At 50.6% G+C, this 22,541-nt stretch overlaps 1 protein-coding gene across 1 annotated transcript; it reads right to left on the bottom strand.

The window, feature by feature from the left end:
* Window positions 1-5,986: 5,986 nt before the first annotated feature.
* ORAI3 (ORAI calcium release-activated calcium modulator 3) lies at window positions 5,987-21,590 on the bottom strand. The gene is given in 3 exon segments (XM_038763405.1): window positions 5,987-7,472; window positions 7,474-7,962; window positions 21,187-21,590. Coding segments are annotated over 3 exon segments (918 nt in total). The 5' UTR covers window positions 21,418-21,590; the 3' UTR covers window positions 5,987-7,274.
* Window positions 21,591-22,541: the final 951 nt, after the last annotated feature.

The raw sequence follows: 22,541 nt of genomic DNA, 5'->3' as shown, positions 1-22,541 counted from the left end.
CTACAATTCAGCTGGTAATAGAGACAATCCCTGCCCACAATGGGCTTACAGTCTAGAAGCGGGGAGGCAGACATCAAAGCAAGTAAACAGGCATCAATATAAATCATTCATTCATTCACTCGATATTTATTGAGTGAATGAATAGTGTTTATTGAATAGCTATAGAATAGCTATAGCTATGACTCCATTTAATCTGCTGGTATTGACACCTGTCTTCTTGTTTATCTATTCTATTTTTTTATTTTGTTAGTATGTTTGGTTTTGTTCCCTGTCTCCCCGTTTTAGACTGTGAGCCCACTGTTGGGTAGGGACCGTCTCTATATGTTGCCAACTTGGACTTCCCAAGCGCTTAATACAGTGCTCTGCACACAGTAAGCGCTCAATAAATACGATTGATTGATTGATTGATTTTGTTTACTGTCTCCCCCTTCTAGACCGTGAGCCCATTGTTGGGTAGGGACTGTCTCGATATGTTGCCGACTTGGACTCTCCCAAGTGCTAAGTACAGTGCTTTGCACACAGTAAGCGCTCAGTAAATACGATTGAATGAATGATTGACTATTGAGTGCTTACTGTGTGTGGAGCGCTGTACTAAGCGCTTGGAAAGTACAGTTCGGCAACAAAGAGAGACAATCCCTGCCCAACGACGGGCTCACAGTCTAGAAGGGGGGAGACAGACAACAAAACAAGTAGACAGGCATCAATAGCATCAATATAAAGAAGTAGAATTATAGATGTATACACATCATTAATAAAATATATATATATATATATGCATATATATACATATATATATTTTATTAATATATATATAATATATATATACACACACACTTGCCCAAAGTCACACATCAGACAAGTGGCGGAGCTGGGTTTAGAACCCACGACCTCTGACTCCCAAGCACAGGCTCTTTCCACTAAGCCAGGCTGCTTCTGGACAGTGAGCCCGTTGTTGGTAGGGACTGTATCTATTTGAGGCTGAATTGTACATTCTAAGCACTTAGTACAGTGCTCTGCACGCAGTAATTGCTCAATAATTAACATGTTAACATGTCCAAGACTGAACTCCTTATCTTCCCTCCCAAACCCCTCCCTCTCCCTGACTTTCCCATCACCGTTGACGGCACGACCATCCTTCCCGTCTCACAGGCCCGCAACCTCGGTGTCATCCTCGACTCCGCTCTCTCGTTCACCCCTCACATCCGATCCGTCACCGAAACCTGCCGGTCTCAGCTCCGCAACATCGCCAAGATCCGCCCTTTCCTCTCCATCCAAACAGCTACCCTACTCGTTCAATCTCTCATCCTATCCCAACTGGATTACTGCATCGGCCTCCTCTCCGACCTCCCATCCTCCTGTCTCTCCCCGCTTCAATCCATACTTCACGCCGCTGCCTGGATCATCTCTGTGCAGAAATGCTCTGGGCATGTCACTCCCCTCCTCCAAAATCTCCAGTGGCTACCAATCAACCCCTACGCATCAGGCAGAAACTCCTCACCCTGGGCTTCAAGGCTGTCCATCCATCCCCTCGCCCCGTCCTACTTCCCCTCCCTTCTGTCCTTCTCCAGCCCAGCCCGCACCCTCCGCTCCTCTTTGGCCGCTCACCTCCTCACCGGGCCTCGTTCTCGCCCGTCCCGCCATCAACCCCGGCCCACGTCCTCCCCCGGGCCCGGAATGCCCTCCCTCCGCACATCCGCCACGCTCGCTCTCTTCCTCCCTTCTGAGAGCTCACCTCCTCCAGGAGGCCTTCCCACACTGAGCCCCCTTTTTCCTCTCCCCCTCCCCATCCCCCCCGCCTTACCTCCTTCCCCTCCCCACAGCACCTGTATATATGTATAGATGTTTGTACGTATTTATTACTCTATTTATTTTACTTGTACATATTTAGTCTATTTTGTTAATATGTTTTGTTTTGTCGTCTGTCTCCCCCTTCTAGACTGTGAGCCCGCTGTTGGGTAGGGACCGTCTCTCTCTCTCTATGTTGCCAACTTGGACTTCCCAAGCACTTAGTCCAGTGCTCTGCACACAGTAAGCGCTCAATAAATACGATTGAATGAATGAATGAACAGACGACACAAGGGGCAGCGGTTTTAGGAGGGGTCCGGGCTGAGGGGGAACTGGCATCTGCGAGCTAGAGGGCCAGAGTGTCACCATCTTGGGACTTTTCAGCCCTGACTGGACACTCAGGTCGGGTCAGAGACCTCAGACAAGCAGTTGGGTAGGGACCGTCTCTAGATGTTGGCAACTTGTACTTCCCAAGCGCTTAGGACAGTGTTCTGCACACAGTAAGCGCTCAATAAATACGATTGAATGAATGAATGGATGCAAGTGGGAGAGTCCGTTCAAACAGCCATGGACGCTCCCCCTCTCATTTATTTATTTTGTTAGTATGTTTGGTTTTGTTCTCTGTCTCCGCCTTTTAGACTGTGAGCCCACTATTGGGTAGGGACTGTCTCTATGTGTTGCCAACTTGGACTTCCCAAGTGCTTCGTACAGTGCTCTGCACACAGTAAGCGCTCAATAAATACGATTGATGATGATGATGATGATGACCCCACGGAGTGAGTGGGCACTCGTGCTTTGTCCCTTCTTTCTCCAAGTTAGACCAAGGCATTATTTTCTCACCCTGGATAAGACCCAGCATCTCTGACAAATCCCAGAAAAACCCACCTCTGCAGGACTGAAGCGCGGCGGCCTCCATTTCTCCGTCCCCCCCACCCCTTTCTGCTCTGAAATAACCCTGACATTTGACTTTCTAGTTCGCCCTGTTGACCATTCTCACTTCTCACTCCCTGGGGATCTGGCAGCCAATTCCTTTCTCCGGTAAACATTTCTCCTTTGCCCGGCCCGGCCGGGCCCTACAATAATAATAATGATGATAATGGCATTTATTAAGCGCTTACTGTGTGCAAAGCACTGTTCTAAGCGCTGGCAAGCCCTTTCCCTTCCTGTAACCCATTCATTCATTCATTCAATCGTATTTATTGAGCGCTTACTGTGTGCAGAGCACTGTACTAAGCGCTTGGGAAGTACAAATCGGCAACATATAGACCCAACAATGGGCTCCAGTCTTTGGAGTCTCCCTGGCGGATCTTGCCCTCCTTCCAGGAGCTAGGACTTCCACTCTTAACCCACCCCTCTCCCCACACTCAACCCCTTCGACTCTCGACTTCGGCTCCTCGCGCGCTAACCGCTTCGCTGTTCACTTCACTGTTCACGCTTCACTGTAGAGAAGCAGCGTGGCTCAGTGGAAAAGAGCCCGGGCTTTGGAGTCAGAGGTCATGGGTTCAAATTCCGGCTCTGCCAACTGTCAGCTGTGTGACTTTGGGAAAGTCACTTAACTTCTCTGGGCCTCAGTTACCTCATCTGTAAAATGGGGATGAAGGCTGTGAGCCCCATGCGGGACAACCTAATCACCTTGTATCCGCCCCAGCGCTTAGAACAGTGCTTTGCACATAGTAAGCGCTTAATAAATGCCATCATTATTATTATTATTATTATTCACCGTGCCTCCATCTCCTCTATGTCGCCGCCCATCCCTCGCCCACGTCCTGCCTCTGGCCTGGAATGCCCTCCCTCCTCAAATCCGACAGACAATTCCTCTCCCCGGCTTCAAGGCCTTATTGAAGGCACATAAATGCTATCATTATTATTATTATTATTATTATTATTATTATGCTTAGTAGAGCGCTTAATAATAATAATATATTATATTATATACATATTATAATAGAGCGCTTAGTACAGTGCTCTGCACACAGTAAGCGCTCAATAAATGCGATTGATTGATTATTATCTCCTCCACAAAGCCTTCCCTGATTAAGCCCCCCTTTTCCTCCTCTCCCACTCCTGCATCGCCGTGACTTGCTCCCTTTGTTCCTCCCCCTCCCAGCCCCACCGCACTTAGGCACACATATCTCTTATTTATAGTAATAATAATAATGATGGTATTTGTTAAGCACTTACTACGTGCCAAGCACTGTTCTAAGTAATGTCTGTCTCCTCCGGCCTAGGCTGTAAGCTCCTTGTGGGCAGGGAATGTGTCTGTTTATTATGGTACTATACTCTCCCAAGCGCTTAGTACAGTCCTCTGCACACAGGAAGCACTCAATAAATGCAACTGAATGATTGAATAAACCCCAACTTCTTTGTGTTATTAATAACAACAATTTGTGATGTGTTAATAATAATAATGGTATTTGTTAAGTGCTTACTACTTGCCAAGCACTGTTCTAAGTAAAGTCTGTCTCCCCCCCCACCTAGACTGTAAGCTCCCTGTGGGCAGGGAACGTGTCTATTATTGTACAATACTCTCCCAAGTGCTTAGTACAGTCCTCTGCACTCAGGAAGCACTCAAATACAATTGAATGATTGAATAAACCCCAACTTCTTTGCGTTATTAATAACAACAATTTGTGATAATGTGTTATGAATAATAATGTTTTTTAAGTGCTTACTATGTGCCAAGCACTGTTCTAAGTAATGTCTGTCTCCCCCCGGCTAGACTGTAAGCTCCTTGTGGGCAGGGAACATGTCTATTATTGTACTATACTCTCCCAAGTGCTTAGTACAGTCCTCTGCACACAGGAAGCACTCAAGAAATACAATTGAATGATTGAATAAACCCCAACTTTTTTGTTATTAATAACAATTTGTGATATGTGTTAATAATAATAATAATGGTATTTAAGTGCTTACTATGTGCCAAGCACTGTTCTAAGTCTGTCTCCCCCCACCTAGACTGTAAGCTCCTTGTGGGCAGGGAATGTGTCTGTTATTGTACTATACTCTCCCAAGTGCTTAGTATAGTCCTCTGCACACAGGAAGCACTCAATAAATACAATTAAATGATTGAATAAACCCCAACTTCTTTGTGTTATTAATAACAACAATTGTGATGTGTTAATAATAATAATAATAATGGTATTTGTTAAGTGCTTACTATGTGCCAAGCACTGTTCTAAGTAAAGTCTGTCTCCCCCCGCCTAGACTGTAAGCTCCTTGTGGGCAGGGAATGTGTCTGTTATTGTACTATATTCTCCCAAGCGCTTAGTACAGTCCTCTGCACACAGGAAGCACTCAATAAATACAATTGAATGATTGAATAAACCCCAACTTCTTTGCATTATTAATAACAACAATTTGATGTGTTAATAATTATAATAATAATGGTATTTAAGTGCTTACTATGTGCCAAGCACTGTTCTAAGTAATGTCTGTCTCCCCCGGCTAGACTGTAAGCTCCTTGTGGGCAGGGAACGTGTCTATTATTGTACTATACTCTCCCAAGCGCTTAGTACAGTCCTCTGCACACAGGAAGCACTCAATAAATACAATTGAATGATTGAATAAACCCCAACTTCTTTGCGTTATTAATAACAATTTGATATGTGTTAATAATAATAATAATAATAATGGTATTTGTTAAGTGCTTACTATGTGCCAAGCACTGTTCTAAGCACTGGGCTGGGGGGGATACAAGGCAATCAGGTTGTCCCACGTGGGGCTCACAGTCTTAATCTCCATTTTCCAGATGAGGGAACTGAGGCCCAGAGCAGAGAGGTGACTTGCCCAAAGTCACACAGCTGACAAATAATAATAATAATAATGTTGGCATTTGTTAAGCGCTTACTATGTGCGAAGATGGCAGAGCCGGGATTAGAACCCACGACCTCCGACTCCCCAAGCCCGGGATTTTCCCACTGAGCCACGCTGCTTCTCTGAGCGCTCGGTGCTTACTGGGTGCCAAGCACCGTGCTGAGCGCTGAGGTAAATACTAGGTAATCAGATCAGACACAGCCTAAGCTAGGGTATTTAATCCCCATTTTACAGATGAGGAAAAGGAGGCACAGAGAGGGAACGTGGCCAGGCCACGCTGCTTCCTCCTACTCCACCGCCCTGACTGTTCCCCAAACACCCCGGTCCCAGTCCATCCCCAGGATCCGTATAATCTACTTTCCACCCTCCTCTCACTGACAACAGAGTCTTTAGTGAAACAAGATTTATTTTACAAAAAAAAAAAAGGTGCATTGAAAACCGTCTTGAGTTGCTCCCCAATCCTTGGGGATCTCGCTGTGAGCGGCAAGGCCTCGGGGGGGTGATTACCCAAGCCAACTGTTCCTTTCCCGGACCAGCTCCCCTCTGCTGTCGGTTGCCCACTTTGCCCTCCCCATCATTCCCTTTCCTCCCAGGGCTTGAGCGAGAGGGTGACGTTGAGAGGGGATAAATAGGCAGTGGTTGGTGATGAGAAAATGAGATTGAAAAATGAAATACGGAAAATGAAAATGGTGATGAAAAATGAAATGACGGAACAGGGCCCTACAAGAAACCGATTTGCCGTGGGGCGGCGGGGGAAGACTTCTCTTTTGGATAGGCTGGATCTACCGCGACGGGAACGTTAGCGGCCCGGATCCCAAGCGGCGGGGCTCGGCTCGGAGGGAGTCGGCCGAGCGCCCCGAGGACGACGGAGAGAGGGGTCCGGGGCGCGCGCGGCCCTGAGGAAGTCGGGACCGACGGGCGAATATCCCCGTAGATCTAACCGGCCGGACACGCCTCTCGGAAACCAGGAGAGCCGAGTCCCGGACCTCTCGGACCCAGGAGGGGATGAAAGCTTTGAAACCCCTATAAATGAGGGGGCTAAACAACAGCAGGATACCCGCAACCGCCCAGGCAACAGCAGAAGGCTCACCAGGATGGCATTTTTGTGGAGAGGAACTTCGGAATTGCAACCACCGCTAAGACGGGACCCACCAGATCGGGACGGGGGAGTGGAGGCATCCAGCTCAAAGGAGCAGGTACTACAGCAGTCAGAGCAAACACGAAGTGTGGGTCCGGGGGGAGAGGGGGCGGGGAGGGCTGAGGCCCGGGCTTCCAAACACGGTGGTCCCAACAGAAGCAAGAGTTTAGGGATGGAAGAATTTCGCTCGAAATGGCCATCCCGCCAAGAGAGGCGCGACAGGAAGACGGGGCGGGTCTTACAAAACAGGGCGGCGGGGGTTTCCTTCGAGGCCCAGCCCCGAGGAATCAATGGGGGGGGGGGGGACCTAGGGGCCTCGTCCCTAGGAGGGTAGGTGTCTACCTGAGTGGGGCTTCCCGTGGCTGTGATTAGTCAGGAAAGGGCCCGTGTCCGTGGCGCCTTTGCCCGGCTCTGGATTTCTCCGCGGGGGCAGAGAGGGCCGGGGCCAGCCTTGGTCCGGGTCGGATGGGTCGGTGCTTCCGAGTTCCTCCCCGGGGCCGTGCGGCCCTCCTCCCGAGGCCGAGCCCCGCCGGGCCGGTCACACGGCCTGCAGCTCCCCCTGAAGCCGGCTCAGCTCTTCCAGCTCCTGCCGGTGCCGGTCCGTCTTGTGAGCCACCAAGGAGCGGTAGAAGTGGAGGGCAAAGGCGACGAACACCAGGCCCACGGGCACCATGATGACGGTGGACGCCATGGCGGCGTGCCAGCCGGGGCCGGGGGGCGGGGGGGACGGGGGGGGGGGCCCCGCCGCAGGGCTGGCGGGGAAGGCAAGCCACCGGAGGGGCCACGGTGGACGCGGCGGAGGGCGGCGCCGAGGCCGAGGGGGCCGCCAGGCCCGGCCCCCCGGGCGAGGGAGCCGCCGGCCCGGGTGCCCGGGGGGCCAGGGGCGAGGGCAGCGCGGGCCCCCGGGTCCCGGCGGGCCCCCCGACGGGCACGAACTTGACCCAGCCGACCAGCACCACCTCGGCGAGGAAGAGGAAGGTGCCCAGGGCCGTGGAGAAGCCCCAGGCCAGCTCCACGTAGCGGTGCAGCCGTTGGTGGGGCGACTGGTGGACCGAGTTGAGGTTGTGGATGTTGCTCACCGCCTCGATGTGGGGCAGCAGGCAGGTGGAGACCATGAGGGCGAAGAGGTGGACGGCCACCAGGACCGTGGTGCAGGCGCTGAAGGCCACCAGCAGCCCGGGCGGGTAGTCGTACGACGTCTCCAGCTGGACCTCCACCATGGCCACCTGACGGAGGAGGGAGTCGGGAGGGAGGAGGAGGAGGGAAGGAAGGTGAGGACCCCAAGCCTCACTGAATCCAGGGGTCCCGCCCCCCGCCAGACCTCCGGTTCGCCCACCACCCCCTACCCTCCCATCAAGAAGCCGGGTATTTTGACCCCCCAGATTTCCCCGCTTCTTTCAAAACCCGTTTTGGTGGGGGGGGGAGACAGAACCTGGTTCTATTCTATTTATTTTATTTTGTTAGTATGTTTGGATTTGTTCTCTGCCTCCCCCTTTTAGACTGTGAGCCCACTGTTGGGTAGGGGCTGTCTCTAGATGTTGCCAACTTGGACTTCCCAAGCGCTCAGTACAGTGCTCTGCACACGGTAAGCGCTCAATAAATACGATTGATGATGAACCTGGTTGGGAGGGAACAATGCGGAGAAGTTTATTTTGGGAATCGGAGCAGGGCCACTGGCAACAGGTGCTGCCCAAAGATAGGACGATGGGCCAGACCCAAAGTCAAATGGACCAGAGACCGGCCCCCGCCCCCTCCACGCCCCTCCTGGAATAATAATAATAATGATGGTATTTATTAAGCGCTTACTATGTGCAAAGCACTGTTCTAAGCGCTGGGGAGGTTACAAGGTGATCAGGTTGTCCCACGGGGGGCTCATAGTCTTAATCCTCATTTTACAGATGAGGTAACCGAGGCCCAGAGAATCAATCAATCGTATTTATTGAGCACTTAACTGTGTGCAGAGAAGTGAAGTGACTTGCCCAAAGTCACACAGCCGACAAGTGGCGAAGCCGGGATTTGATCCCATGATGTCTTGACTCCAAAGCCCGGGCTCTTTCCACTAACGATGGCATTTATTAAGCGCTTACTATGTGCAAAGTGCTGTTCTAAGCGCTGGGGAGGTTACAAGGTCATCAGGTTGTCCCACGGGGGGCTCACAGTCTTCATCCTCATTTTACAGATGAGGGAACTGAGGCACAGAGAAGTTAAGTGACTTTGCCCAAAGTCACACAGCTGACAGTTAGCGGAGTCGGGATTTGAACTCATGACCTCTTACTCCAAAGCCCGGGCTCTTTCCACTAATGATGGCATTTATTAAGCGCTTACTATGTGCAAAGCGCTGTTCTAAGCGCTGGGGAGGTTACAAGGTCATCAGGTGGCCCCACGGGGGGCTCACAGTCTTAATCCTCATTTTACAGATGAGGTAGCCGAGGCCCAGAGAAGTGAAGTGACTTGCCCAAAGTCACACAGCCGACAAGTGGCGGAGCTGGGATTTGATTCCCTTCCCCATAGCACCTGTATATATGTTTGTACATATTTATTACTCTATTTATTTTACTTGTACATACCTATTCTATTTATTTTATTTTGTTAATATGTTTGGTTTCGTTCTCTGTCTCCCCCTTCTAGACTGTGAGCCCACTGTTGGGTAGGGACCGTCTCTATCTGTTGCCAACTTGTACTTCCCAAGCACTTAGTCCAGTGCCCTGCACACAGTAAGCGCTCAATAAATACGATTGATTGATTGATTTCCACTAACGATGGCATTTATTAAGCGCTCACTATGTGCAAAGCGCTGTTCTAAGCGCTGGGGAGGTTACAAGGTGATCAGGTGGCCCCACGGGGGGCTGACAGTCTTAATCCTCATTTTACAGATGAGGTAGCCGAGGCCCAGAGAAGTGAAGTGACTTGCCCAAAGTCACACAGCTGGCAAGTGGCGGAGCTGGGATTTGATTCCCTTCCCCATAGCACCTGTATATATGTTTGTACATATTTATTACTGTATTTATTTATTTATTTATTTATTTTACTTGTACATATCTATTCTATTTTGTTAATATGTTTGGTTTTGTTCTCTGTCTCCCCCCTCTAGACTGTGAGCCCACCGTTGGATAGGGACCGTCTCTAGATGTTGCCAACTTGGACTTCCCAAGCGCTTAGTCCAGTGCTCTGCACACAGTAAGCGCTCAATAAATACGATCGATCGATTGACTGATTGGAACCCATGACGTCCGACTCCAAAGCCCGGGCTCTCTCCACTGAGCCACGCTGCTTCTCCTGGAATCAATCAATCGTATTTATTGAGCGCTTAGTGTGTGCAGAGCACTGTACTAAGCGCTTGGGAAGTCCAAGTTGGCAACATATAGAGACGGTCCCTACCCGACAGCGGGCTCACAGTCTAAAAGCGGAAGCGGTGCCTGGAAGCCGGGTACCCCGCTCCCCAGTTGAGGTTTGCGCCTCCTCAGCATCCAGAGATCCCGACCTCCAGCCCCCGGAGGATCCAGCTGGATTGCCCGGCGGCCCTCTTTCCCTTCCCCACAGCACCTGTATATATGGATATATGTTTGTACGTATTTATTTCTCTATTTGTTTAACTTGTACATATCCTATTTGTTTTATTTTGTTAATATGTTTTGTTCTCTGTCTTCCCCTTCTATCATCATCATCATCAATCGTATTTATTGAGCGCTTACTATGTGCAGAGCACTGGACTAAGCGCTTGGGAAGTACAAATTGGCAACATATAGAGACAGTCATCATCATCATCATCAATCGTATTTATTGAGCGCTTACTATGTGCAGAGCACTGGACTAAGCGCTTGGGAAGTACAAATTGGCAACATATAGAGACAGTCCCTACCCAACAGTGGGCTCACAGTCTAAAAGGGGGAGACAGAGAACAAAACCAAACATACTAACAAAATAAAATAAATAGAATAGATATGTACAAATAAAATAAATAAATAGAGTAAAAAATATGTACAAACATATATACATATATACAGGTGCTGTGGGGAAGGGAAGGAGGTAAGATGGGGGGGATAGAGAGGGGGACGAGGGGGAGAGGAAGGAAGGGGCTCAGTCTGGGAAGGCCTCCTGGAGGAAGTGAGCTCTCAGCAGGGCCTTGAAGGGAGGAAGAGAGCTAACTTGGCAGATGGGCAGAGGGAGGCCATTCCAGGCCCGGGGGAGGACGTGGGCCGGGGGTCGATGGCGGGACAGGCGAGAGCGAGGTACGGTGAGGTACCCTTCTAGACTGTGAGCCCACTGTTGGGTAGGGACCGTCTCTAGATGTTGCCAACTTGGACTTCCCAAGCGCTTAGTCCAGTGCTCTGCACACAGTAAGCGCTTAATAAATACGATTGATTGATTGATTCCCCGTCCAAGGCCCCGTCCTGCATCCTGCGATCGGACTCTGCTGGCTGGCTGAACTCCCTCCTCCTCCTCCTCCCGGCCTTCATTAAGCCGTCGTCCTGGCTACGCCGGAGAACAAACGCGGCCGGGGCAGGAACCATCTTGCCCACAGATCCCTCCTCCCAACCCTTTTCCTGAGCTTGTCACCCCAATCTCCAAACTCCTTCCTCCGGACCCCCAACGCCACGGTCCACCCCACCCATCTCGTCCAACTTCTCCCTGGGCAGCCCAACCAGGCCGGCCTGCCTGTCTTAATAATAATAATAATAATAATAATAATAATAATAATGATGGTATTTGTTAAGCGCTTACTATGTGCAAAGCACTGTTCTAAGCGCTGGGGAGGATACAAGGTGATCAGGTTGTCCCACGTGGGGCTCGCAGTCTTCATCCCCTTTTTACAGATGAGGGAACTGAGGCACAGAGAAGTGACTTGCCTGAAGTCACACAGCTGACAAAGACTGTGAGCCCACTTGGGTAGGGACTGTCTCTCTATGTTGCCAGCTTGGACTTCCCAAGCACTTAGTGCAGTGCTCTGCACACCGTAAGCGCTCAATAAATACGATTGATTGAATTGGTGGAGCCGGGATTTAAACCCACGACCTCTGACTCCAAAGCCCGGGCTCTTTCCACTGAGCCATATAGCTTGTCTTCCTTCTTTCCTTGGGTCATCTCCCTCCGCAACAACCCCTGGGTGGTCCCGTGACTCCCCCAGTCCCAGTGGCCGGGGGCCGGGCCACCTCCGCTTCTCCGGGAGAAGCAGCGTGGCTCGGTGGAAAGAGCCCGGGCTTTGGAGTCAGAGGGCACGGGTTCAAATCCCCACTCCGCCAATTGTCAGCTGGGTGACTTTGGGCAGGTCACCCAGCGCTTAGAACAGTGCTATGCACATAGTAAGCGCTTCATAAATGCCATCATTATTATTATTATTAACTTCTCTGTGCCTCAGTTCCCTCATCTGTAAGACTGTGAGCCCCCCATGGGACAACCTGATCACCTTGTAACCTCCCCGGCGCTTAGAACAGTGCACATAGTAAGCGCTTAATAAATGCCATCATTATTATTATTACTATTATTATTACTTAACTTCTCTGTGCCTCAGTTCCCTCATCTGTAAGACTGTGAGCCCCCCGTGGGACAACCTGATCACCTTGTAACCTCCCCGGCGCTTAGAACAGTGCACATAGTAAGCGCTTAATAAATGCCATCATTATTATTATTACTATTATTATTACTTAACTTCTCTGTGCCTCAGTTCCCTCATCTGTAAGACTGTGAGCCCCCCGTGGGACAACCTGATCACCTTATAACCTCCCCGGCGCTTAGAACAGTGCACATAGTAAGCGCTTAATCAGTGCCATCATTATTATTATTATTTCCCTCCACCGTCCCCGGGCCTTTCAACTCTCTGTCAGGAAATTACTGGGGTGCGCCTACCATTACGGCATCCACTCCTCCCTCAGCGAAGATGAATCACTCATTCATTCATTCAGTCGTATTTATTGAGCGCTTACTGTGTGCAGGGCACTGTACTAAGCGCTTGGGAAGTCCAAGTTGGCAACGTATAGAGACGGTCCCTACCCAACAGCGGGCTCACAGTCTAGAAAATCAGGCCCTCTTCGCCTTCCCCTTAGGTGAGAGGAAAGGCACACTCCCCTCCCCGACTGCCCCCCTTTTTCATTTATTTTATGGTGTTTGTCAGGCACTTACTATGTGCCGGGCACTGCACTGAGCGCTGAAGTGGAGACAAGCTAACCAGACTGGACACAGTCCATGTCCCATATGGGGCAGCGTGGCTCAGTGGAAAGAGCCCGGGCTTTGGAGTCAGGGGTCATGGGTTCGAATCCCAGGTCTGCCAATTGTCAGCCGGGTGACTTTGGGCAAGTCACTTCACTTCTCTGGGCCTCGGTTCCCTCATCTGTAAAATGGGGACGAAGACTGTGAGCCCCCCGTGGGACAACCTGATCTCCTTGTAATCTCCCCAGCGCTTAGTACAGTGCTTTGCACATAGAAAGCACTTAATAAACGCCATCATTATTATTAGTATTATTATTATATGGGGCCCACAGCCCCCATTTTACAGGTGAGGTAACTGAGGCACAGAGGAGGGAAGTGACTTGCCCAAGGTCACACAGCAAATGAGTGGCAAAGCGGGACTCCCAAGCCTATGCTCTAACCAGTAGGCCATGCTGCCTCTCACGCAGTGAGAAGCTGTTTTTCTCAAACAGTCACCCTCGGGACAAGTAATAGTCATTCATTCATTCATTCAATCGTATTTATTGAGCGCTTCCTGTGTGCAGAACACTGTGCTAAGCGCTTGGGAAGTACAAGTTGGCAACATCTAGAGACGGTCCCTACCCAACAGCGGGCTTACAGTCTAGATGTCTAGTAATCCCACAACTATTATTATTATGGCACAGAGTAAGCACTTAACAAATGCCATCACGTGGATCAGTGGAAAGAGCCCGGGCTTTGGAGTTGGAGGTCATGGGTTCAAATTCCGGCTCCGCCAATTGTCAGCTGGGTGACTTTGGGCAAGTCACTTCACTTCTCTGGGCCTCAATCCCCTCATTTGGAAAATGGGGATGAAGACTGTGAGCCCCCCGTGGGACAACCTGATCACCTTGAACAGTGCTTTGCACATAGTAAGCGCTTAATTAATGCCATCATTACTATTATTATTATTATTATTATTATTATATAGTGCCTGGCACAGAGTAAGCGCTTAACAAATGCCATCACGTGGCTCAGTGGAAAGAGCCCGGGCTTTGGAGTCAGAGGTCGTGGGTTCAAATCCCGGCTCCGCCAACTGTCAGCTATGTGACTTTGGGCAAGTCACTTCACTTCTCTGGGCCTCAGTTCCCTCATCTGGAAAATGGGGATGAAGACTGGGAGCCCCCCATGGGACAACCTGATCACCTTGTAACCTCCCCAGCGCTTAGAACAGTGCTTTGCACATAGTAAGCGCTTAATAAATGCCATCATTATTATTATATAGTGCCTGGCACAGAGTAAGCGCTTAACAAGCGCTTCTAGGCTGTGAGCCCGCTGTTGGGTCGGGACCGTCTCCATATGTTGCCAACTTGGACTTCCCAAGAGCTTAGTCCAGTGCTCTGCACACAGTCAGCGCTCAATAAACACGACTGAATGAATGAATGAACAAATGCCATAGAAAGAAAGTTCTCCCCACCTCACAAACCACTATCACCTTCCTTTCCTGGCACTGTAGTAGACCCTCACTGCCGCCGGGACCATCCTGCTCTTCCTGTGGGCAACACCACCTCTCTGGGCAGCCTCCGTGATGTTTGTTGTTGTTGCCAACTTGTACTTCCCAAGCGCTTAGTCCAGCGCTCTGCACACAGTAAGCGCTCAATAAATACGATTGATTGATTGATTGATTGATTTTCACCGGGGTTTAGCATCCTCCCTCTTCAACCCCTCCACCATGCACACCCACAGCCTCACTCACGCTCTCTTCCTCCCTCTCTCTCTTCACCTTGTAACCTCCCCAGCGCTTAGGACGGCGCTTTGCACATCGTAAGTGCTTAATAAATGCTGTTATTATTATTATTATTATTTTTCCCCCACAGGATTGGCCAGCCTTTCCCGGATCTCATCTTCACACCCTCTCCTGGGTTGGATTTCAGCCTCCCACCATGTTATCATCTCCTTGATGTGTTATCACTTTCCTGTTCTGCATTCTCAGAGGCTTTGAACTTCCTCAAATTATCCTCTCCCACCCATCACTTCCGACTCTGGTTGAGCGGGCCGATTTTAGTTTCTCTCTTCCCCACATTTCCTATCTCCTCCCCACCTTTTTCTTTTCGTGGTATCTGTTAAGCTCCCCCTCGTCCCCCTCTCCATCCCCCATCTTACCTCCTTCCCTTCCCCACAGCACCTGTATATATGTCTATATGTTTGTACAGATTTATTACTCTGTTAATTATTTATTTTACTTGTACATATCTATTCCATTTATTTTATTTTGTTAGTATGTTTGGTTTTGTTCTCTGTCTCCCCCCTTTTAGACTGTGAGCCCACTGTTGGGTAGGGACTGTCTCTATATGTTGCCAATTTGTACTTACCAAGCGCTTAGTACAGTGCTCTGCACATAGTAAGCGCTCAATAAATATGATTGATGATGATGATGTATCCAACACTGTTTCAATCAGTCGTATTTATTGAGCGCTTACTGTGTGCAGAGCACTGGACTAAGCGCTTCTAAGCGCTGGGGTAGATACAGGCCCAACAATCAATCAATCAATCAATCAATCAATCAATCGTTTTTATTGAGCACTTACTGTGTGCACAGCACTGTACTCCCCCCCTTCTAGACTGTGAGCCCGCTGTTGGGTAGGGACCGTCTCTATATGTTGCCAACTTGGACTTCCCAAGCGCTTAGTACAGTGCTCTGCACACAGTAAGCGCTCAATTAATACGATTGATGATGATGATGATGACTGTCTCTATAAGTTGCCAACTTGGACTTCCCAAGCGCTTAGTACAGTGCTCTGCACACAGTACGCGCTCAATAAATACGATTGATGATGATGAGGATGACTGTCTCTCTATGTTGCCAACTTGGACTTCCCAAGCGCTTAGTACAGTGCTCTGCACACAGTAAGCGCTCAATAAATACGATTGATGATGATGATGATGATGACTGTCTCTATATGTTGCCAACTTGGACTTCCCAAGCGCTTAGTACAGTGTTCTGCACACAGTAAGCGCTCAATAAATACGATTGATTGACGGATTGATTGTACTAAGCACTTGGACGGACACAGTCCCAACTCCGCACGGGGACTCACAGTCTAAGTAGAAGGAAGGACAGGTATGAAAGCGTGGCTCAGTGGAAAGAGCCCGGGCTTGGGAGTCAGAGGTCGTGGGTTCTAATCCCGCCTCCGCCACGTGTCAGCTGTGTGACTTCGGGCAAGTCACTTCGCTTCTCTGTGCCTCAGTTACCTCATTCATTCAATCGTATTTATTGAGCGCTGACTGTGTGCAGAGCACTGTACTAAGCGCTTGGGAAGTCCCTACCCAACTGTGGGCCCACAGTCTAGAAGGGGGAGACGGACAACAAAACAAAACATATTAACAAAATAAAATAAATAGAATAGATATGTACAAGTAACCTCATCTAGACTGTGAGCCCACTGTTGGGTAGGGACCGTCTCTATATGTTGCCAGCTTGTCCTTCCCAAGCGCTTAGTACAGTGCTCTGCACACAATAAGCGCTCAATAAATACAATTGAATGAATGAATGAAAATGGGGATTAAGACTGTGAGCCCCATGTGGGACAACCTGATGACCCTGTATCTCCCCCAGCGCTTAGAACAGTGCTTGGCACGTAGTAAGTGCTTAACAAACACCACCACCATTATTATTATTATTTTACAGTTGAGGAAACTGAGGCATTCAGCGCTTAGAACAGTGCTTGGCACGTAGTAAGTGCTTAACAAACACCACCACCATTATTATTATTATTTTACAGTTGAGGAAACTGCGGCATTCAGTGCTTAGAACAGTGCTTGGCATGTAGTAAGTGCTTAACAAACACCACCATTATTATTATTATTATTTTACAGTTGAGGAAACTAAGGCATTCAGCGCTTAGAACGGTGCTTTGCACATAGTAAGCGCTTAACAAATACCATCACTATTGTAGAGCAGTCAAGAGGTTTTTTATTTTGTTTCTAATGGTATTTGCTAAGCGCTTACTAAGTGCTTAACAAATAGCATCACTATTGCAGAGCAGTCAAGAGGTTTTTTATTTTGTTTTTAATGGTATTTGCTAAGCGCTTACTAAGTACCAGGCACTTTACGAAGCACTGGGATGGATTCAAGATAATCGCGTTGGACACAGTCCCTGTCCCACATGGGGCTCACGGTCTTAATCCCCATTTTACAGTTGAGGGAACTGAGGCACAGAGAATAATAATAATAATGGCATTTATTAAGCGCTTACTACGTGCAAAGCACTGTTCTAAGTGCTGGGGAGGTTACAAGGTGATCAGGTTGTCCCACGGGGGGCTCACAATCTTAATCCCCCTTTTACAGATGAGGGAACTGAGGCCCAGAGAAGTGAAGTGACTTGCCCAAAGTCACCCAGCTGACAATTGGCGGAGCAGGTTGTCCCCCGGGGGGCTCACAGTCTTAATCCCCATTTTCCAGATGAGGGAACCGAGGCCCGGAGAAGTGACTTGCCCAAAGTCACCCAGCTGACAAGTGGCGGAGCCGGGATTCGAACCCATGAGCTCTGACTCCAAAGCCCGGGCTCTTTCCACTGAGCCCGAGGTGACACAGTGGACAAGTGGCAGAGCTGGGATTCGAACTCAGGTCCTCTGAGCCCCAGGCCTGGGCTCTAACCACTAGGCCACACGTGCTTTGCATGCTTTAGCCAGGCGGTACCCCCTCCTCTGCCCCATCCCACCTTGAGCCACCCTGCTTGGAGACTGTTTCAAATTCTGGTTTAATAATGTTGGTATTTATTAAGCGCTTACTATGTGGTATTTAATGAGCACTCACTTATGTGCACAACACTGTACTACACGCTTGGGAGAGTTCAGTACAACAAGAGTCGGCAGATACGTTCCCTTTGGGTTTTTTTGTCGTTTTATGGCACTTGTTAAGCGCTTACTATATGTCAGACGCACTTCTGAGCGCCGGGGTAGGTACGCGTCATTTATTCAGTCATTCAGTCGTATTTATTGAGCGCTTACTGTGTGCGGAGCACTGTACTAAGCGCTTGGGAAGTACAAGTCGGTAACGTATAGAGACGGTCGGACGCAGTCCCCGTTCTGTGTGAGGATCACAGTCTTAGGTGGGAAGAACAGATATAATAATAACGATGGCGTTTATTAAGCGCTTACTATGTGCAAAGCGCTGTTCTAAGCGCTGGGGAGGTTACAAGGTGATCAGGTTGTCCCACGGGGGGCTCACAGTCTTCATCCCCGTTTTACAGATGAGGGAACTGAGGCCCAGATATAATAATAATAATAATGATGGCATTTGTTAAGCGCTTACTATGTGCAGAGCACTGTTCTAAGTGCTGGGGGGGATACAAGGTGATCAAGATGTCCCACGTGGGGCTCACAGTCTTAATCCCCATTTTACAGATGAGGGAACTGAGGCTCAGAGAAGTTAAGTGACTTGCCCACGGTCACACAGCAGACATGTGGCGGAGCCGGGATTCAAACCCATGACCTCTGACTCCAAAGCCCGGGCTCCTTCCACTGAGCCACGCTGCTTCTCCAGATATCCAACCTGTCCTTCCCAAGCGTTTAGTACAGTGCTCTGCACACAGTAAGCGCTCAACAAATACGACTGAATGAATGAATGAATCGAAACCCCATTTTGCAGTTGAGGAAACTGAGGCGCAGAGAAGTGCAGTGACTTGCCCAAGGTCATGCGACTGGCAACTGGCAGAGCGGGATTAGAACTCACGTCCTTCGACTCACAGGCTGGGGCTCTTCCCAGTAGGCCTGGGAAGCAGCGTGGCTCGGTGGAAAGAGCCCGGGCTTGGGAGTCGGAGGTCACGGGTTCTAATCCCGGCTCTGCCGCTTGTCAGCTGGGTGACTTTGGGTGAGTCACTTCATTCAGTCAATCGTATTTATTGAGCGCTTACTGTGTGCAGAGCACTGTACTAAGCGCTTGGGAAGTACAAGTTGGCAACAGATAGAGACGGTCCCTACCAAACACTTCACTTCTCTGAGCTTCAGTTCCTGCCTCTGGAAAATGGGGATGATGATGATGGTATTTGTTAATCCATCAATCATATTTATTGAGCGCTTACTGTGTGCAGAGCACTGTACTAAGCGCTTGGGAAGTACAAGTTGGATATCTGGGCCTCAGTTACCTTATCTGTAAAATGGGGATTAAGACTGTGAGCCCCCCGTGGGACCATCTGATCACCTTGTATCCTCCCCAGCGCTTAGAACAGTGCTTTGCACATTCATTCAATCAATCGTATTTATTGAGCGCTTACTGTGTGCAGAGCACTGTACTAAGCGCTTGGGAAGTACAAGTTAGGAAGCACATGCACATAGTAAGCCAACACTTCACTTCTCTGAGCTTCGGTTCCCTCCTCTGGAAAACGGGGACGAAGACTGTGAGCCCCCCGTGGGACCCCCTGATCACCTTGTATCGTCCCCAGCGCTTAGAACGCTGCTTTGCACATAGTAAGCGCTTAACAAATACCATCATTTTTAGGCCGAGCCGTTCCCTGACCACATGGGTCTTACAATCTAGAGGGACCCCCTCCCTGGGCCTCCTCCGGCAGCTGGACATCTCCCGGACAGGGGCTTGTCGTCTGTTGTCTCCGTCACTGCCACAATCCCCCCACCCTGCTGAAGCCCCCCAAACTGGTCTCTTCTGTTTTGCTCTAGGGAGGTCTCCCCCACTCTGAGACCCCCAAATACTAATACTGATGGTATTTGTTAAGTGCTTATTATGTGTCAATCTCTGTTACTGCCACAATCCCCCCACCCTGCTGAAGCCCCCCAAACTGGTCTCTTCTGTCTTGCTCTAGGGAGGCCTCCCCCACTCTGAGACCCCCAAATACTAATACTGATGGTATTTGTTAAGTGCTTATTATGTGTCAATCTCTGTTACTGCCACAATCGCCCCACCCTGCTGAAGCCCCCCAAACTAGTCTCTTCTGTTTTGCTCTAGGGAGGCCTCCCCCTCTCCGAGACCCCCAAATACTATTACTGATGGTATTTGTTAAGTGCTTATTATGTGTCAATCTCTGTTACTGCCACAATCCCCCCACCCTGCTGAAGCCCCCCAAACTGGTCTCTTCTGTTTTGCTCTAGGGAGGCCTCCCCCTCTCCGAGACCCCCAAATACTATTACTGATGGTATTTGTTAAGTGCTTATTATGTGTCAATCTCTGTCACTGCCACAATCCCCCCACCCTGCTGAAGCCCCCCAAACTGGTCTCTTCTGTTTTGCTCTAGGGAGGCCTCTCCCTCTCCTCACCCCCCAAATACTAATAGTATTTGTTAAGTGCTTATTGTGTGTCAATCTCTGTTACTGCCACAATCCCCCCACCCTGCCGAAGCCCCCCAAACTGGTCTCTTCTGTTTTGCTCTAGGGAGGCCTCCCCCTCTCCGAGACCCCCAAATACTAATAGTATTTGTTAAGTGCTTATTGTGTGTCGATCTCTGTTACTGCCACAATCCCCCCACCCTGCTGAAGCCCCCTCAAACTGATCTCTTCTGTTTTGCTCTAGGGAGGCCTCCCCCGCTCCGAGACCCCCAAATACTAACAGTATTTGTTAAGTGCTTATTGTGTGTCAATCTGTGCTACTGCCACAATCCCCCCACCCTGCCAAAGCCCCCCAAACTGGTCTCTTCTGTTTTGCTCTAGGGAGGCCTCCCTCTCTCCGAGACCCCCAAATACTAATAGTATTTGTTAAGTGCTTATTGTGTGTCAATCTCTGTTACTGCCACAATCCTCCCACCCTGCTGAAGCCCCCCAAACTGGTCTCTTCTGTTTTGCTCTAGGGAGGCCTCCCCCACCAGATACTAATAGTATTTGTTAAGTGCCTATTATGTGTCAATCTCTGTTACTGCCACAATCCCCCCACCCTGCTGAAGCCCCCCAAACTGGTCTCTTCTGTTTTGCTCTAGGGAGGCCTCCCCCCTCCTCACCCCCCAAATACTAATAGTATTTCTTAAGTGCTTACTGTGTGTCAATCTCTGCTACTGCCACAATCCCCCCACCCTGCCGAAGCCCCCCAAACTGGTCTCTTCTGTTTTGCTCTAGGGAGGCCTCCCCCTCTCCTCACCCCCCAAATACTAACAGTATTTGTTAAGTGCTTATTGTGTGTCAATCTCTGTTACTGCCACAATCCCCCCACCCTGCCGAAGCCCCCCAAACTGGTCTCGTCTGTTTTGCTCTAGGGAGGCCTCCCCCTCTTGAGACCCCCCAACACTAATACTGATGGTATTTATGAAGTGCTCATTGTGTGTCAAGCACTGTTCTGAGCCCAAATCCTCCTCCTCCTCGCCCCCCCCAGGCCCAGCGGGCCTACTCACCATGGCGAAGCCGGAGAGGAGGGCGGATGTGCGGCTGGAGGCCTTGAGCTTGGCCCGGCTGAGGTAGAGTCGCCGCCAGTTGAGGGCCCGCAGGGAGTGTTGGCTAGCCCCCATGAGGTCCAGGTAGCCCCGATGCACGAAGTCTCGGTAGGTGGCCGAGCCCGCGGGGCTCTCCCCCGCCTCGGGGTTCAAGGGGGCCTGCTCCCCGGCATCGCCCTCCCCACCCTTCATCCCGGGGTACCGGGGGGGAGGAGGAGGAGGAGGACAGGCCCGGACGTGGGGTGGGGTCCGGGGGAGGGTTTGGAGCCCCTCCAAATTGTGGCCCGGGGGGGCTGGAAGGGATTTCCGAGCAGGGGGAGAGGGGGTCTTCCTGGGATCAGGAGGGGACACGTCTCTAACGTCGGACCGGGAGGGAGACACAGAGACAGAAGGAGAGAAACAGGAAAAGGAGTTGGACAGAGGGAGGAGCCAGGCCGGACACGTGGGGGCCGGAGGGAGGGCCGAGCATCCCCCCCCGCCCCCCGCCCAGGCCGACTGTTTGGTCGCCCAACTGGCCACCCCGGAGCACGTGGCTGGAGCCCACTGGTCCCCAACCCCCCCCCCCCCCCCCCCCCCGCTCCCCAACAAACCAGACGAGACACACGGACGGACAGCACGGCCCCCGGCTGGAAGATTTTGGGTTTTATAGCAAATCATATTGTACAATCCTGAGCCCCAGGCCCAGCCGGTGACCACGGTCGGCTCCGGCCCCCTCCCCGCCTCTCCCCCTTTCCGGGGGGAAAAAAAATCTTCGCTCTTGGTCCATCCCTCCCCTCTCTCCCCCCCCCGTCCCCCAGTGGATCTCTGTCGGTCCAGTTCTCCAGTCTCTTCTTGGTCATCCCCGCCCGCTTCTGCTCCCTCTCCCCGCCTTGGCGATTTTGGTCTGTCCCTCTCCCCTCCCTCCTGGATTCCCGCTCCCCTTATTACCTGAGGTATGTGGTTTCCGCTCCCCTCCCCCTAAACCGGTGTGGTCCACGTGCCACCTGCCCCTTGACCCCGAAGGGAGCCCAAAAGCTTGGCTGATCCTTTCCCGCCATGGCCCAGGAGGGCAGGATTGCCGTTGGCATGCCCTGGTTACAGCTCCGGGGGTGATGGGGGGGTAGGGAGGTGATGGGAGGGGGGGGAGGAGGTGAGGCTGTTTCCATAGTAACCGGGAACTAAGGTGCCCCCACCCCTCTCACCCAGGCAGTTCCCATGGTAACCCAGAGGGGCCTTTCCAGCAGGAGCACTAGTCAAGGGAGTGTCCACTGGCTGCCATTTCCATGGCAACCAAGAGTGGCAGTTCCCTGGGCGACCGGGCTGTAAGTTTCCATGAC

This window comes from Tachyglossus aculeatus, chromosome 21 (assembly GCF_015852505.1).
Source record: "Tachyglossus aculeatus isolate mTacAcu1 chromosome 21, mTacAcu1.pri, whole genome shotgun sequence".
In the NCBI taxonomy this organism is placed as follows: domain Eukaryota; kingdom Metazoa; phylum Chordata; class Mammalia; order Monotremata; family Tachyglossidae; genus Tachyglossus; species Tachyglossus aculeatus.
The sequence above is the reverse complement of the archived record's forward strand: the minus strand, read 5'-3'. Positions and strand labels throughout refer to the sequence as shown.